The following is a 16,896-nucleotide window of genomic DNA, read 5'->3' as shown; positions in this document are numbered from 1 at the left end:
AGGTGACCATACCGGATCCCAATATTACTTTTTTTTTTTTTTTAAAGAATTTCTGAAGTTGTGAATATTCCCTTTGGTAATTGATATCATACACTTGTTACATGTGATGAGTCTTTGTTTCTACCAGGTATATCACATTTAGGATTAGGTTCATATTTTCTTCTGTAAAATGGATTTGTCTTCAGTCATTTAAAATGACTGTTTTAATACATAAATCAAAATTCTAATCTGTATTCTCTACAGTCTTACTGTAAATGTACAGGACTGACAACGTGTCTTGTTTTGGTCTTCATAAAATAGTTATTTCCATAGTAAGTCTTGGTTTTTATAACTTTACTAGTAAAATTAGCATCTACCTAAGACAAAAGTGGTCAGTTTTCAGGTGTAGTTTTCATTTGACTGATTAATTTTTGTTGTTTTTAGTTGCAAGACCATTAAAAATAAGTTTGATATTTTGTAAATTTAAATAAAAATACTCCTTAATCTGGACTGGTGATTTTTACCTGGAGCAAATGTTTCTGGTTTCAGACAGTAGGACCCGTTAGCCAAGATGTAGTTATAGATGGAAGTCATAATTAGGTCACTTTTGTCAATCCAAGGGAAACCTGTATTCTGAGGTCTGTATTTATCCCGTCTAGATTTAAATATTCTGAAAAATGAGGCTTCCATCACCTTTGAGGTGATATTTTTGCAGGCTAATTGAATTCACTATGATTTTTCATCCTGATATGCAGCCTCAGATTTAATTTTACTGCATTTTTTTAAATTACACCCATTGGACCATTCTAAATAAGAGCCCTTCCTTTGGGGGGTTTACACCCTTCATTTATTTTTATATAGGTGTGGCTTCCCTTCCCAAACTACACTCCTATACACGAAGAAAACCTGCCCTCTAACAAGGGATACAACATAGTAAAAATTAAGGCTGTTGATTAATCGCAGTTAACTCATGCGATTAACTCAAAAATTAATCGCAATTTATCACACTGTTTAAACAATAGAATACCGATTGAAATTTATTAAATATTTTTGGATGTTTTTCAATATTTTCAAATATGTTGATTTCATTTACAACACAACACAAAGTGTACAGTGCTCACTTTATATTTTTTATTAGAGATATTTGCACTGTAAAAACGATAAAGAGAAATAGTATTTTCACTTCACCTCATACAAGTACTGTAAAGCAATCTTTCCCATGAAAGTGCAACTTACAAATGTAGTTTTTTTGTTACATAACTGCACTCAAAAACAAAACAATGTAAAACTTTAGAGCCTATATCTTGTTACCAGATTTGCCCATTACTTTGTGGTACGCTCATTCATTAGGGTTACTCTTCTGGGTTTTTTTTTTTCTGTAATTCTATTAATGTACTGCTTATGTCACTTGTATTTTCATAGGGAGCTGCTTTACTCCTTTTTGCAAGTCCTCTCCCAATGGAGCTATCCTGCAGTATGTAGGTTCCCCAGGGTTCGGTTCCTCCAGCCCCAGAACCAGATGAACACACACACACTAACAGAGCAAGTCTGAGTGGACCGCATCAATCAGCACTTTCAAGCTGCCACCTTTATATGCCCCTGGACTCAGTAGTCTGGGTCGAGCAGCACTTCTTAGCTGCCACCCTCGTATGTCACAGGTTCAGCACGTCCCTATCTCCACTTTCATGTTAAAATTGTACTGGTGAGCAAACCCCACCGTATTTTGGGCACTCCAGGGATCTTTAGCTTAGGTAAGAGAAGCATTGCTGCAGAGTAAATGGGGAAGCTAAAAACACAAAGGGTGTTCAAATGTGGTTATTTTTGCACGCTAAGGAGGCTGGTAGCCACAGGATCTAAGATTAGGTGCGAACACCAACTGTGATGTACTCCCCAGTGCTCTTGAACATTAAAACCTCTGGGTTTAGAGGGGGATAGCCAGTCTTGAGATGGGGAAAATAAATCAGCGACTGTAACCCCCCCCCCCCCCCAATTTAATTTAGATTCCTCCCCACCCTGATTCCACCAATGGGAGCACAGGTGTGGAGCAGCGACTCCCATTTTAATCACCACCACCGGTTCGCCCTGCTAAAAGCAGCTATAGCTCAGGAAAGCTTATGCTCAAATGAATTGGTTAGTCTCTAAGGTGCCACAAGTCCTCCTTTTCTAGTTGAGAAGATGGCCAGTCAACAGGCACACACAGGCCATTGCTAACTATGAGAATGCATCCGATGAAGTGAGCTGTAGCTCACAGAAGCTTATGCTCAAATAAATTGGTTAGTCTCTAAGGTGCCACAAGTCCTCCTTTTCTTAATGAGACACTTGACCAAAGAGGCTAGTGCAGACCTACGGTGACCAGATAGAAAGTGTGAAAAATTGGGACAGGTGCTAATAGATGCCTATATAAGAAAAATTCCCAAATATTGGTACTGCCCCTATAAAATTGGGACATCTGGTCACCCTATGTAGACCAGACCCAACCCAAGCCAAGCCCTCCAGCTCCCAGCAGCCTCTATAAAGGACCTTGCCTGGGACTCTGGGCTGGGCCGAGGTTTGAGCGCCGTGGCAGGGATGCTGATGAGTGCAGCACGGTGTGAGAGAAAGCGCCTGCTCTGGTGCCCTTTCCCCGGGGAGTGCGTTCCTTGCACTGCCTCAGGCCGCACTGCCCGTCTCCAGCCGCCAGGGCGCGCTGTATCCCGGGGACGAGTGGGGCAGGCAGCTTCCCGCTGCCGGTCCCGCTCCTTCCTCTCGTTGGTCACCGCGCTACGGGCTCGTAATGGCGGCAGCTGCGTAGGGGTTCCCGGATCTAGCTGAATCCCAGAGGCCGCCGCTGCTGCTCCGCGCGCCCGGGCCCGGAGCAGCCATGGGCCGAGAGTCCAGGTGAGGAGGCGGGAGCGGCTCTGCCACTGTCCGAGCTGGGTGGCTCCGGCCACGGGAACAAAGGGCCGCGGCGGGACCGAGCTGAGGGGAGGCTCGCCGAGGAGCGGGGGCCGGGGCCTGAAGGAGCCGGGGAGCGGGCTCCCTCCGCGTGCTAGGCGGGGGGGGTCCCAGGGCTGGAGGGAGGAGCCGGCCGTTGTCTAGGCTGTGGGGGAGCGTCCAGGGAGCCGCCGCCCCCAGAGGGGTTGCCTCGTACGGGGTGTTGTCTCCAGAAGATCCGCATGTGGCCTGCGGGGTGTCCGCGGCTCTGAGGCCCGAGCGGTGGCGTCGCCGCGGGGGTGGGAGAGGGAGCGGCGAGCTCGCCCTGGTGGTGTCGCATCGCGATTCTTTGGCGCTCCAGCTGGCACCGGTCGGTCGCACGGACTGTGCCCCGGGTCTTGGAGAGAGGATGGCTCTGATCGCCGGTCCACATGGCTCTGATGCTGCCTGCCCCCTGCTCGGATGTTCCCCAATCTCCGGCCAGTTAATGACCCCCCCGCGTCCTCGTCCCCCCCCGCTTCTCCCAAGAAAAACCATGAGGATGCATTGGCTTCGAGCCCTGAGGGCAAGCGCAGGGGTAGAAAGTGGTGGTGGTTCTCGTCTGCAGCCCAGCGGAGCAGATTGCGTGTACCAAAATGATGGACGGCACTGTGGGGGATTCAATCCCGTAAACGTGTTAAATGAGAATGGTTTGTGCTGGGTTTTAACGTCCATGAAGTGCATCATCTCGTTGAACGTTGAGACGCTAGTGGAGACGAGGCATTGCCGTTTTTATCTTGATGTAGCTGGTGAAGGACAGCCCCCCGGGGGGGGGGGGGATATAGGATTGATATTGTGAGTAACTATATCGAGACAAAAACTATTTGTGTGGTGCCTCTGCTGGGATTTTACACAGAGGTAGGCTATCCTGATGTCATGAGTGCACCTGTTTTTTCAGTGAAGACAAACCCACACTCCATGGAATGCAGTGGTGCCATCAGAGAAGGGTCAGAATGGCAGGCATATCAAAACTGACCTAACTCAAGCCATACCCATGAATGATATTGGGAGATTATACCTCTGAGTTGAGCAGTGTACGCAGAGGGTGGGCTGCACTGGATGCTTCTGGACTCTTTGCTTTGTCCTTTTTTCATCAGATTAGTTGTTTCAGTAGCTTCCTCCAGAACCATGTGGCTCCCATTGCTGCTTCTACCATACTTGGTTGTGCTGTGAGCTATCAGATTTCTTTAAATAATAATACTTTACATGTGAGAGAGATAGATAGATATTACTCTTTTGCAGGTGCCAAAACTGAGGTTCTCAAGGGGACACAACAAATCTATGGGATTAAATTCTAAAACCCCGTCTATACTAGGAGTGCTATATTGGTATACTGTACTTGCAGAGTGTTTTGCTGGTATAGTATACTTATATCGGTAAAGCGCTGTTACTAGTGTGAGCTTCCATGCTTGTTGTAATTCTCCCCCCCTCCACCCCCAAGCGAAACAAGTAAAAGCACAGATTTGCCAGTATAATTGTGTCTACACTAAAGTCTTTTGCTGACACAGCTGTGTTGCTCCGGGGTCATACCGCTGTGCTGGCAGAAGCCTATAGTGTAGACCAGGGGTCGGCAACCTTTTAGAAGTGGTGTGCCGAGTTTTCATTTATTCACTTTAATTTAAGGTTTCGCGTGCCAGTAATACATTTTAACGTTTTTTAGAAGGTGTTTCTCTATAAGTCTGTATATTATATAACTAAACTATTGTCGTACGTAAACAAGGTTTTAAAAATGTTTAAAAAGCTTCATTTAAAATTAAAGTGCTGATCTTACACCGCTGGCCCACTCAGCCCGCTGCCGGCCTGGGGTTCCGTTCACCTAGGCCGGCAGCAGGCTGAGTGGGGCCAGCGGCCGGGACCCCGGCTGGCAAGGGGCCGGCAGCCAGAACCCCGGGCCGGCAGCCAGAACCCCGGGCCGGCAGCCAGAACCCCGGGCCGGCAGTGGGCTGAACAGCTCAGCCCGCTGCTGCTCAGCCCGCTGTCGGTCTGGGGTTCCGTCCGCCTGCTCCTGCCAGCCAGGATCCCGGCTGCCGGCCCCGCTCAGCCCGCTGCCGCTCTCGCGTCCCGGCTCTGTCCACGTAGAGTAGGTACCTCTCCCTGGTTCTAGCCATTCTCTTTCTGCACCTAGATGAGGTTGGGAGCGCCGAGAACAGGGCTGCGGGTGAAGGAGCAGGCTGGGGGTTGGGGTGCAGGGTCTGGCCAGGAGCTAGAATGAGGGAGGGGGCTTGGGGTTGGAGCAGGAGGTTTGGGTGTGGAGCGCTTACCTGGGCAGCTCCCATTTGGTGCGAGGGGTGCAGGTGGGAATGTGGAGGGTGTGTGCAGGAGCTCCTGTTTGGTGCGAGGGGTGGGGATGGGGATGTGGGGGGTGCAAGAGTCAGGGCATGGGTTGTGGGAGGGGGGGATGGGGATGTGTGGGGGGTGCAGGAGTCAGGGCAAGGAGCTGGGGGTATGTGAGGAGGGTGCAAGAGTCAGGGTGGGGGGTGGGTATGTGTGTGGGGGGTGCAGGGGTCAGGGCAGAGGGCTGGGAGTGTGTGTGGGGAGGTGCAGAGGTCAGGGCTGGGGTGTGTGGGGGGGTTCAGGGCAGAGGGCTGGGGGTGTGGGCTGGGGTCGTGAGGGTGCTCCCAGTCCTGAGCGGCTCACGGCAGGGGGCTGGAGGCAACATGCCAATTCCACCCTCTTCCCCAAAGTCCCTGGAGCAGAGAGCATGCTGCTGCTCCACTTTTGCTTTTCTCTCTCCCCCTCCATAGCAAGGGCCCTCAGCTGATTGGCCGCAGGGAGGGAAAGAAGGAGGGGCAGGAACTTAGCACACTGGGGGAAGAGGCAGGGGGAGGGGGAAGCTTGCCTGCCCTGCAAGGAGAGAGCGGTGGGCGGAGAAGAGCAGGCAGGATTTTTAATGGCAGAGCAGCGTGCCATTAAAAATTGGCTCGCATGCTGTCTTTGGCACGCGTGCCGTAGGTTCCTGACCCCTGGTGTAGACATAGCGTAGGTCTCCTTGGCTTGGTTTACTCTTGAAGGGTATGTTGGCATAGTTCTGAGATGTGAAAAAACCACACCCCTGACCGACGTAGCTGCGTCTACCCTCAGTGTAGACGCAGCTATGGTGACAGAAGACTGTGGCCTCACATTAGCCGCAGCTAATGTTATTTGAGGGGGTGTCTTACACTGACAGAAAAGCCTCTACTGTTGATGTAGGCTGCGTTGGCACAGCCCTGGCAGCATAGACATAGCTATACTGGTACTGTATAGTCTCCATGGTGGAGACATACCCCTATTTCCCTGATAGCTGAGTGTTAATCTCTGTGTCCTGAGAAAATTCCAACTCAGTTATGAGATGCTGTGTATGTAAATTATCCCTGCTATTTCAAGTCTTCATTTTATTGTCTTGAATTGTTGTCCAATGTAATATGGTGTTTACACATTGTTATGTTTCACTCAGAGGTATCTGCATTTCTGTGATGGATGCAATGATTCCTTTGTCTGTTAAAGGTGTAAGTTTATAAAGTTTGAGCATTTTTGAATCCTAAGATAAAAGATGCTTGTCATGGACTTCTCTGCTCATTACAGTTTGTATCCTTTGTTGATAGTGCTGCCAACTTGAAACATGCTCTGTGGCCACATGTGATTTTATAAGAGAAGCGCTTACAGGCCGAGCCAAGAGCCAAGATCCAAGCCCCATTGCAAATTGCACAAATGCTGGAGGGACAGTCTTTTTCCCCAGAGAGCTTACAGTCTAAATAGACAGAACTGACCAAAAGGTTGGAGGCGAATACAGAGGCACAGAGAGGTGAAGAAGTGATTTGCTCAGGGTCACACAGCATGTTAGTAACAGAGCTGGGAAGAAAATCTAAATCTCCTGACTCCAGTCCACTGCCCTTTTCATTACACCAAACAGGCTCATGCTTGCACACAATTTTTTGAATGGAGTTTTATAGTATCTCTTTGGAACTGAGATATAAACTGAGGCAGATTGCCCTAGTGTTATAAAATATGAGACATATTTACATGCAGTTTTAACCTTTTTCCTGCATATAAAAATTGATGGATTATTAAATAGTAAACTCCTTTTGGGATTCTGATGCTATCACAAAGAGCTTTGCTCTCGTGGTGTGACCTCAATAGGACTTTTTCAATGATACATAGCAAAGTAATCCAGCTAACTTCAGTATCTCAGTAGGTGCATATGTGTGTGTGTACTAATTCAGTTATACAAGACCAGGAAAGACTTTTTTGTAATCTTAAAAAAAAGACCCGGTCTTTCCTTTTTATGGTTTCTGTTCTAAATGTGATTAAAGTACCTTTAAACTGCAAAGTGTTCTCCTGTACATCTTGATTCTTTTATTGTGAATTTGCAACTACACAGACATTATCGGAAGCGCTCCACATCACGTGGACGTTCCGGTAGCCGCTCTAGAAGTCGATCTCCGGCTGACAAAAGAGCAAAACGTGGAGAAGACAGACGTTCTAGAAGTAGAGATCGAGAACGCAGGCGTGAGAGGTCACGCAGTAGGGACAAGAGGAGATCTCGGTCAAGGGACAGGAAGCGCCTGAGGTATGAGTCGTAAAGTCTCAGGAAATGTATGTGTTCTTGGAAAATAAGACTTGACTTGAGTCAGTCTGAGCTATCTTATTATGAATATCTGATGTTCCTCTCTGTACGATTGGTGTTGGTATCTGCCTTTTGTAATAGGTTTTACTTAGGTAAAGTAGTACATAGTATACTTGATTTCAATTATTGGCTTGTGACAAGCTGCTGTAATTTGGATTTGGTAACCCTGTCCATACCCTTAATGGATCTTGGCTTCCTTTTGCAGATTTTTGCTGAAGATTGTTTTTTCCCATGTTAACAGACCAATTTATGTTAATGTTTCCCCCCAAACCAAAACGTCTCAGTTTTCATATACTCTTATATTTTAAAATAATGGCCATAAGTGCAGAATACTAAATAAGCCAATTCTGCTTCTGTGGCAGACGTTCAAGAAGCAGAGAGAGGGAACGGAGCAGAGAGAGAAGAAGATCACGCAGTCGAGAGAGGAAACGGTCCAGAAGCAGAAGTAGACGGTCCCGGTCCACCAGTCCTGGCAAGAGCAAGAAAACAGAAAACAGGTACTCTCATTCACAGCTGTGATTAATATGTTAGTTACTAGACATGGGAAGATTTATAGATTATAGTCTCTTCCTATATGGAGATAGATTTATCAGATATTAAATTGGTTTTCCAGTATTTCTGTAAATCTTTTTTTCAGGAATAAAAATATTCCTCACCATGTTCCTTGGCATAATAAGGCTTTTTCCCAGGAGAACTTTTGTGTGCGTGTGTATGCACATTTGGAAAATAACATTGGTTTTCTCACCCAAGTAGCTGACTGCAACTAGGGATGTAAAAGTTTAACCGATAAGCTTGATGCTTATCGGTTTCGTTTAACAATTAAACTCTGCTGCCGCATAGTGGCCAGGTGGGACCCCGGGTGCCAGTGGGGCCCCAAACCGGGGGGTACTGCAGAACCCCCTGCAGCCTTAGTTCCCCAGCTAAACATTTAACCTTTTAACCAGTAGAATTTTAATAGGTTAAATAGTTACTTTTTGTACACGCTATTTACATCCCTAAGTGCAACCCCTTTTTTATGCTACATGCCTTGTCATCATCACGCTCTGCACTTGTGAAAATGCACAGAATGCCTCATTAGCATCTTAGGCTATTTATGCCTGTTCCTGGATCATCGGTTGCCAGATGATTAACTTTCACCATTGCAGAATTTTGCTCAAATTCAAAATGCCCAGATTGGGAGCTAGATCAAACATTAGGTTAATCTTTCAACTCTAGGAACAGAAGTTCATGCTCATATTCTCCCTGCTGGGCATTTGTCCCTTTTTGTTTTTGTAAAGCTTTCCATCCCTGTAGGAGAATAAAACAAGCTTTCTGGAAAGTCTGACTAGATTTGGTAAAAAGGCTTGTGTGTTTGGTAAAAAGGCTTATCTTTAGATGTTGATCTTAGTTTGTTTCAGCTAGATGATTGTAACATGTACTTGACATATGGGGGCAGGGTGGGCAGGGACTCAGTGCATCATTTGGAAATCATGCACAAAAGTGACTTTAGTAAGTGAAAAGTCAGCTTACTGTCATCCAGCAATTTAAAGCGGTTTATAACTACTAATTAGGTCTCATAAAACCCGCTGAATTGTAATATAGTAATAATAAATGTAGGTTCAAAGAGTTTAAGTGATTTGGCAGAGGACACCCTATAAGTTCACGGCAGAGCCAGCAATACAACCCACGGTGCTGGAGAGCACCACTTCCCAGATGAAGTTGGCACTTGGCATGGGGCAAACACTTGTTACAAGAAGGTCTGCTGCCTACACAGGTTTTGGGGGACATTAATATGTTAAAATTATTTAAATAAGTCTTGTGATAAGAACAGTGGATGACACTATCACTCAATTTTCTAAGAGGCATTACGTGATTTAGCCACAGTATTTTCAACAAAAAATTCTTCAACAAGAGTTACATTTTCAAAACACCGCATGAGTGTCAGCTGTGCTAGAGGTCACCTTTAACACATCCTTTCTACAGAGGTGTGACACAAAACATGAAGTAACTATGATTTAAATATATTAGGGTCAGTGTGAATTTTTTTTTTTTTTTTTGGTAGGTGTCACTACCTTAACTTTAAATTTACGTGTATTCAGGTCTTTTCTTGAATTACTGAAATAGAACTATTCCTCCAGTGAAATGCATGAGAGTTCCTAATATGTAAAACGGCATTTATAGAACTTAAAATATTATTTTTTTCCTTCCTTATACTCTTCTGTCTGCCGGTATCCATCTGTTGTCTCGTCTTACACTTAGTTCCTGTCGCAAAGAGCTGACAATCTATCTTTGTTCTGTGTTAGTACAGCACCTTGCACAATGGGGTCCTGGTCCATGACTAGAGCTCCTAGGTACTATGCTAATATAAATAATAATAAATAAAATATAGGATATGTAGCTACTTAGATCTATAAAAGAGCTTTTAAGCAATGGGAACAAACCATAAGGTTTAGGCAATGCATGTGTACTCACTGAATATTATCCTTCTTCTAAAAGCCAGAGATGTGCATGGCTTTCCTGACTTATTGCCTCCTGGCCTTAATATCAAGTGCAATATTTAAATACATATGAGGAGTTTTTAGAACAACACAAGTTGCATTGATCTGGGCTACGTCGCAAATAGCGAAACAAACGAAGCCATTCAGTATGTGGTGTTTGCTATTGAACGCAGGCTCACAGAAATCAAGAACAAAGGGTACTGTTTTAAACAACATTTTGTATGGTTACTCTTCCTCAAAATTGCTTTTTGTGTTCAAGGTCAAAACCACTTATAGGAGATATGAAGAATGCTGCATTTTCTAAATATTACTACAATAATGGAGGATATTAAATAAAGCTACATACTCAAATACAAGTCAAATACATGTTACAATGATTTCTTTAATATTCATGCTAATAGATAAAGTGCATAGTATAACACTTCAAAGAAATCCATGAAATATGCTTATACCATGCCATTGCTTTGTATTTGTGGTGTTTGCTGAATGCTGTCAGCATGCTCAGCGTTGTAGAGAACATGGAGTAGACAAGGACCCTACCTGTATGAGTTTATGATCAAATAAGATGACTAATAACTAGACTTAACAAAAAGGTGCAGTTTGAGGTCCCTTTAATGTTGAATTTAGAAATGTGTAAAATCTTACTTCAGTGATTTCGAGATACATTTTAAACTGAATTTTCAATTATAATCATAACCAGACAATGAAGTTGCACAGTTTAAAGAAAAGCAGTACTGTATAAGTAAACTGTAACATTAACGTGTATATAGAATAAGGAGGTTGATGACTATCCCGGGGCCTTAATCAAAACATCACAAAAATTGTATTCAGAGAAGTTGGAATGACATAACATCTTGTAAAATAAACATATGGTTTGCATTAAAATAGCCCTGTGGGCTATGAAAAAAGCTTAATACTTTTTTTTTTTAGCTAAAAAGTGAATTTTAAATGTATTATCATGGGTTAGCCACACATGTTTAATAAAAAATAGATGCATCTAACCTAGAGGGGGTAAGAATAGTAAAATCTGTAATAAATGTGAATGGGTTTTGGATCAAGTTATGTAGGTAGCCTTTCCTGACGGGAGGCGTCCTTATGTTTTTCAGCCAGTAATGAAATCCTCCAGGGGCACTCAGACTTACAAGGGAAGGTGCTAGATCCCTTTGGTATTAGAAGTGCAAAAGACAGTAATTTCTGAGTATCTCTGTTCCAATAGCTATCCTCAAGGTGGTGTAAAATAAACTCTGGAACCATGAGAGTATCAGTTCTAAGTATTTCTGGAAATGAAGTCTGCAACTTCCTCCGATAAAGAAATGAGAACAAGAGAACTAGAGCATATGAATCAATGTGTCCTAACAGATTTTTGCATCTCTGTTATTTCTAGGAAATATGTCCATGAAATGAAGAGATTCTCTGGGAAGTAAATATAGTCTGCAAGATATTTAAAAAATCTGTGAATTACATTTTCTTTCAGCACACACACATCTTTCCCAAGAAAAGCTGGAAAAGTCTGTTTAGATCAGACATGCAGTACATACATTTTTGATCTTATCTTTCAGATCAAGGTCTAAAGAAAAGACGGAAGGTGTGGAAGTTTCCAAAGAAAAGAAAAAAGAGAAAGAAGACAAAGAAGAAGAAAAGGATAAAGATGTTAGTGTATGTATACTGACCAATGAGAGAAGATTGTATCAGTTAAACATTAGGTGTTACAAATGATAAATTTATTTTAGAACTTTAGATATAATTTACTGTATTTTTAAAAAATCACCTTAGATAATCCCTTTTTTAGGTCTGGACCTCATAGAGCACAGACTTCTGTTACAATGGGTGTGCTTCTACCACTTGACAGAAGAAACATTCTTCCCTTAATGCAGGACTTCTCAACCTGTAGAATACAAACTTCAGGCGGATTGTGCAGGGTCACTTGTGTCACATCCCACTGATTCCTGGTTGTGGAGGGTTAGATGAGTTTAGAAACGCCTACAATCTTACTTCAGGTCAAGTGCTTTCTAAATACATTTTTATGTAGAAAACATCCTTTGGTCACTAGAACCTAGCAGGAGTCAGGGGGAAGAAAGGGAAGGAGCAGTTTGCTTCCTCTGTTTTTGCCTCTGCCTCCCCCAGTTCCAGAGCAGCGCTCCAACACACAAGCCTTTCTTCATGTGCCAGTATATTTGTCTGCATCTGTAATTTTCACTCCATGCATCTGAAGAAGTGGGGTTTTTACCCACGAAAGCTTATGCTCAAATAAATCTGTTAGTCTTTAAGGTGCCACCCGACTCTTTGTGGTTTTTGTGGATACAGACTAACATGGCTACGCCCTGATACTTGACTCCAATACACAGACAATGCTTGGCTCTGGGGCAAGGGAATCTGTGCTTCATGACAAACCCTCCAGTCTGGCAGGAGTCAGCAACAGGCCACCAAACCAACATCCTCACCAAACCCAGTCAACTATGCATGCACCTTCAACCAGAACACCTGCCTCGGACTCATTGGTCATAATCCACTCATAGCTTGTTGCTCTGACACAAATCATTTGGGGAAATAGCAAGTTGCAAGGTGGCTTTTCAGGGTCTCGCACCAAAAAATGGTTGAGAACCATTGCTGTTGTATACTTTCCCTATGAGGGTGAGGAAAGTTTGACATGTTTAGGAGTATTTGTTTAGAAATGTAGATCCCTAGGACCAAGTTCTGGCATTGTATGCAAGGCAGATAACTGCATTTCACTTTATTTTAGTCACCTCGCTCATGCAAGCATAGTAGTTTGTGTCACTATAGAGTGAACCTGAGATATATTAAGTTAAACTTGTATTGCAATGTGTTTTATATTGTGCAATCCTCAGACAAAACTCCCATAGATTTGAAAGAGGAGTTTGTATAAAGAAGTGCAGAGTCAGGCCAATAATTCATAACTTTTTAGTTTGGTTGTTTGTTCTCATAGAACTTTGATCAGAACAAACTTGAGGAGGAAATGAGAAAACGAAAAGAGAGAGTGGAGAAATGGAGGGAAGAACAGCGCAAGAAGGCTATGGAAAACATAGGAGAACTGAAAAAAGAAATTGAAGAGATGAAACAAGGGAAAAAATGGAGCTTAGAAGATGATGATGGTATTTCCTTAATATTTTTATATAACAATTAACAGATAATTGCTTCATTTTGTAGTTATAAACCCAGCTTTTAATTACCATATTTGATTTTAAAACTTCAGTTATTTTTCAATGAAATGTAAAATGATGAAATCTAGACTTCTTCATGGTTCCAAACAGCTTAAGACACAAGTGAAAGCAACTGGTGGGGGATTAGGAGAAAGAGAGGACAAATGATAGAGCAGTAATGTTGTGCAGTTATTCAGGTCAGTTATGGGGACATAATGGTAGTTTATCAACATATGTTAACACTCTTTTCTTCTCCCTCTTACTTCATTCCCAGTTTTTAAAAAATTCTCACCTAGGCTTCGGACGTTTTTGTGGACCCAGTGCTTTTCTGGGAACCCGTAACTGCTATTTTGTACCCACTAAAATCCTAGCTAAATTGCCCATTTATTGATGACCTCTCTCAATATAGTCAGTTCCTCACAACCCTTGTGGAGAATCTCCATCCTGACATCTCCCCAAGAGAGGAGGAGTCTTTTAAAATGACCACTCCTGGCATTAGAGGAGCTCCTGCAGGCTGCGGGAGCATGCTGGCTCCCCTGGCGTCTCCAGATTGAGTCTGTCTTCTTTCAGGGAACATTCCGCTTCCAAGGGGAAGGGAAAGTGCCCATGTGGTATCAATGGGGAAGGGTGGCCTTTGATTCCAGGGTTTCTCTGACTGGTGACTAAACCCTTAGACAACATAAGAAGATTCCCATCCCTTCTGCTCCAAGATACTCTTCTTCCCCCGTGGCTGGCTCCACCCCTGTAAAGAGGATGTAGTCCTATTCTCATGGTGTTCTTCACCTTTGTTCTGTAATTTTAAAGTATAGTGTCCGTCCCCCCCCAATTTGTATGCGCTTTGTAAACATTTTTCAGGGTTCTGTACAACTGCATTTTACTAAATGCAGGAAAAAATAAGGATTTTGGAATTCATAAGCACAAATGTTTTTCATTTAAACAAAAATATTTCTCTGTCATACTAGATGACGAGGAGGAGACTGCAGAAGGGGAAAAAGAAGCGGAGGAGATTGAAGATGAAGAATTAGATCCACTGGATGCTTATATGGAAGAAGTTAAAGAAGAGGTCAAGAAGTTTAATATGAGAAGTGTGAAAGGTGGAGGTGGGAGTGAAAAGGTAAAAAATTAAGATTGTCTTTATCTTTTTTTAAGTAGTGTTAGCATTTTAATATAGGAAAAATGATATTGAAGAACACATTTTAAGAGGGAAATGATGCAAACAGACAAGAAAGAGATTAGACTACATGTAATGCCTACCTGTCCATAACTTTTTATCTCCCCAAATCAGCTGTTTGATATTAACCCTGATGAAATCTCATCTCAGGAAGTGGGAGCAAAGCCACTATATTGTGCTCAGGAGTATACAGAATTTGTACATTCCGCATAGTGCGTTTCCATGCTCTCTGTGGTAGTATAATGGTTTTCCTTAACTGTTTTATTAGAAATCTGGGCCGACTGTTACCAAAGTAGTAACCGTGGTGACAACCAAAAAGGCAGCTGTGGAATCAGAAAAGAAGAAAGGGGAGCTCATGGAGAATGACCAAGATGCAATGGAGGTAACTGAAAAGTCTTAGGTGTTTATTGTGGAAATGGGCTGTTCGTTTTTCTTGCAAAAAGAGGCCATGATTCAGCAAAGTACTAAAGCGCACAAGTAGCCCTGTTGGCTTCAGTGCCACTACTTACATGCTAAATGTTTGGCATTTGCTTATGTACCTTGTTGAATCATGGCCAAAATAGAGCTGACACAGATTAATTTAAAAAACACCACAGCTCGCACGGTTTTGTGTAAGGACAACATGGTATTAATGAAAGCTAAATTAATGGATCAAGTTGTTTAGGTTGATAATGTCTTAATATAATTGAGTTGATGTGTGGATGTCTAAACTTGGTGCACATAAAATTTATATACAGTTATAGAAATTATGTATTCAGTCATGGCAGTTTTGCATGTGAATGACCAGTTGAACATCTAAGTGGTCATTTATGTATGTAGCTACTGAGCCCACATATTCAGTCACAATAGTTACATGTCCATTTGCATATGTTTAATTATAAAAATCTAGGTCTTACGTTTATAGTTAAATTATCTTCACACTTTTAAAGTGCCTTTAATTTGAGGATCTCAAAACACTTCACAAACATTAATGAGTTAAGTATCTCTGCTCCCAGGGAGGTAGATATTTTCCTTTTACAAATTGAGAAACAGGAGCAAAGAGGTTTGATTTTTGCCCAAAGTCACACAGCAAGTGTGGCAAAGACAGGAATACAATGCCTGTCTTCTGACTCCCAGTCGTGTGCTTCTAACTATTAGGTAGCACTCCAAACTCAACTAATAAACTTGTCTTACACTGGCTGTATGTAATAAATATGCAATGTTGATACTCTGCAGGGGGGCTTGCATAGCCTCCCTGCACAATTATTGGGTCCAAGCTTATCAGAGCAATTCGTCCTGTGTCCAAACTACTCACATAACACTCAAGAGAAAAGGGATATCAAGCTATTATCATATAAGGTGCTGTGGTTTTTAGGCCTTAAATAGGTTTTAAATCTCTCAGCTCTGCACTGGCAATTGAATAGGCTGGATAAGTTCCATTGCATGAGAATCTTCTTTTTTTCCTGAATCACTGTTGATTAGTTCTAGATGGCAAGTGCTCTCCGGATGTCAGTTAAGATTGGTGAAAACAATGTGGGAGCTGGAGAAAAGGTGGAGAGTGGTGAGAGGGGAAGTTGCCAAAAGAATGAATGTGTGTAAAACTAGGGAGATCCTTGAAGTTTAAAGTAATTCTCCCTCTCATAGATGGTTTTGGTGCAGTGTAGGAAGAGATAAATGTCCCCACTCAATAATGTTCCATTACTATGTCGGTGAAAAATCAAACCCTTGAAGAGGGTTTTTGTCACTGAGTATATTTTTGATTTATTATCTGTACAGTACTCGTCAGAAGAGGAGGAAGTTGATCTTCAGACTGCCCTGACAGGCTATCAGACCAAACAGAGGAAGCTGTTGGAACCAGTGGATCATGGAAAGATAGAATATGAGCCCTTTAGGAAAAACTTCTATGTTGAAGTTCCAGAGTTGGCTAAAATGACCCTAGATGGTAATGGCAAATAAAAATTAATTTTGTAGGGTAGTTTTAATGGAAGAAAATGTCTGTCAAATTTAGATATGCACGACACCAGTGAGTTCTTTAGGTCCTATCCTTTGGTCATAAAGCCAAAATTCTGTGGACCGTCGAAAAGGGACGTATATATAATTTGAGTCATTGACATAAAGCAGCAATCCTATTAGTTACAGAGGGGAATTGGAGCGTGCAAGGGAATTTTCTTGGTGCAACTTGACAGGCCGGAGGTGGGGGAGGGAGATTGAATCACCCCATCAGTGAGTATTATTGATGTACTGTTACTTTCCATTTAGTTATACTTGTGACCTGCTCACTGAAAGTTTTTCACTACACTTTCTACATACTCAGCATCTGTGTCTGTAGCTAGCTAAAATCTGTTGCATCATGTTCAGAGACAGTACATTTCAAGTAGACTTTGAATAAGAAAGCAGAGAAACACTTAAAGTTTGATTGATTGTGTATTAATCCATAGTGTGTTTTTTTTCAGAGGTAAATGTGTACAGGCTGGAAATGGAGGGAATTGTAGTCAAGGGAAAAGGCTGCCCGAAGCCAATCAAAACCTGGGTACAGTGTGGTATTTCCATGAAGATTCTTAGTTCCCTTAAGAAGTA

General features: G+C 42.8%; 1 protein-coding gene across 5 annotated transcripts in view; it reads left to right on the top strand.

Moving 5' to 3' along the window:
• The window catches only part of DDX46 (DEAD-box helicase 46), a 51,244-nt gene that overhangs the window by 11,536 nt on the left and 22,812 nt on the right, over positions 1 to 16,896 (top strand). For 2 of the 5 annotated variants that reach the window (XM_043521386.1, XM_037906152.2), the window contains exons 1-9: positions 2,696 to 2,856; positions 7,289 to 7,477; positions 7,897 to 8,031; positions 11,571 to 11,661; positions 12,956 to 13,121; positions 14,132 to 14,283; positions 14,609 to 14,722; positions 16,096 to 16,261; positions 16,773 to 16,893. In XM_043521386.1, the coding sequence (XP_043377321.1) occupies positions 2,840 to 2,856; positions 7,289 to 7,477; positions 7,897 to 8,031; positions 11,571 to 11,661; positions 12,956 to 13,121; positions 14,132 to 14,283; positions 14,609 to 14,722; positions 16,096 to 16,261; positions 16,773 to 16,893 (1,151 nt within the window). In that variant the 5' untranslated portion in view covers positions 2,696 to 2,839. Of the gene's footprint in view, positions 1 to 2,518; positions 2,857 to 7,288; positions 7,478 to 7,896; positions 8,032 to 11,570; positions 11,668 to 12,955; positions 13,122 to 14,131; positions 14,284 to 14,608; positions 14,723 to 16,095; positions 16,262 to 16,772; positions 16,894 to 16,896 lie in introns of those variants that run through there. The other 3 variants (XM_037906151.2, XM_037906153.2, XM_043521385.1) reach the window with 3 other exon arrangements.

This window comes from Chelonia mydas, chromosome 8, assembly GCF_015237465.2.
Source record: "Chelonia mydas isolate rCheMyd1 chromosome 8, rCheMyd1.pri.v2, whole genome shotgun sequence".
Lineage (NCBI taxonomy): Eukaryota > Metazoa > Chordata > Testudines > Cheloniidae > Chelonia > Chelonia mydas.
This window is presented reverse-complemented; position numbering and strand designations above follow the sequence as displayed.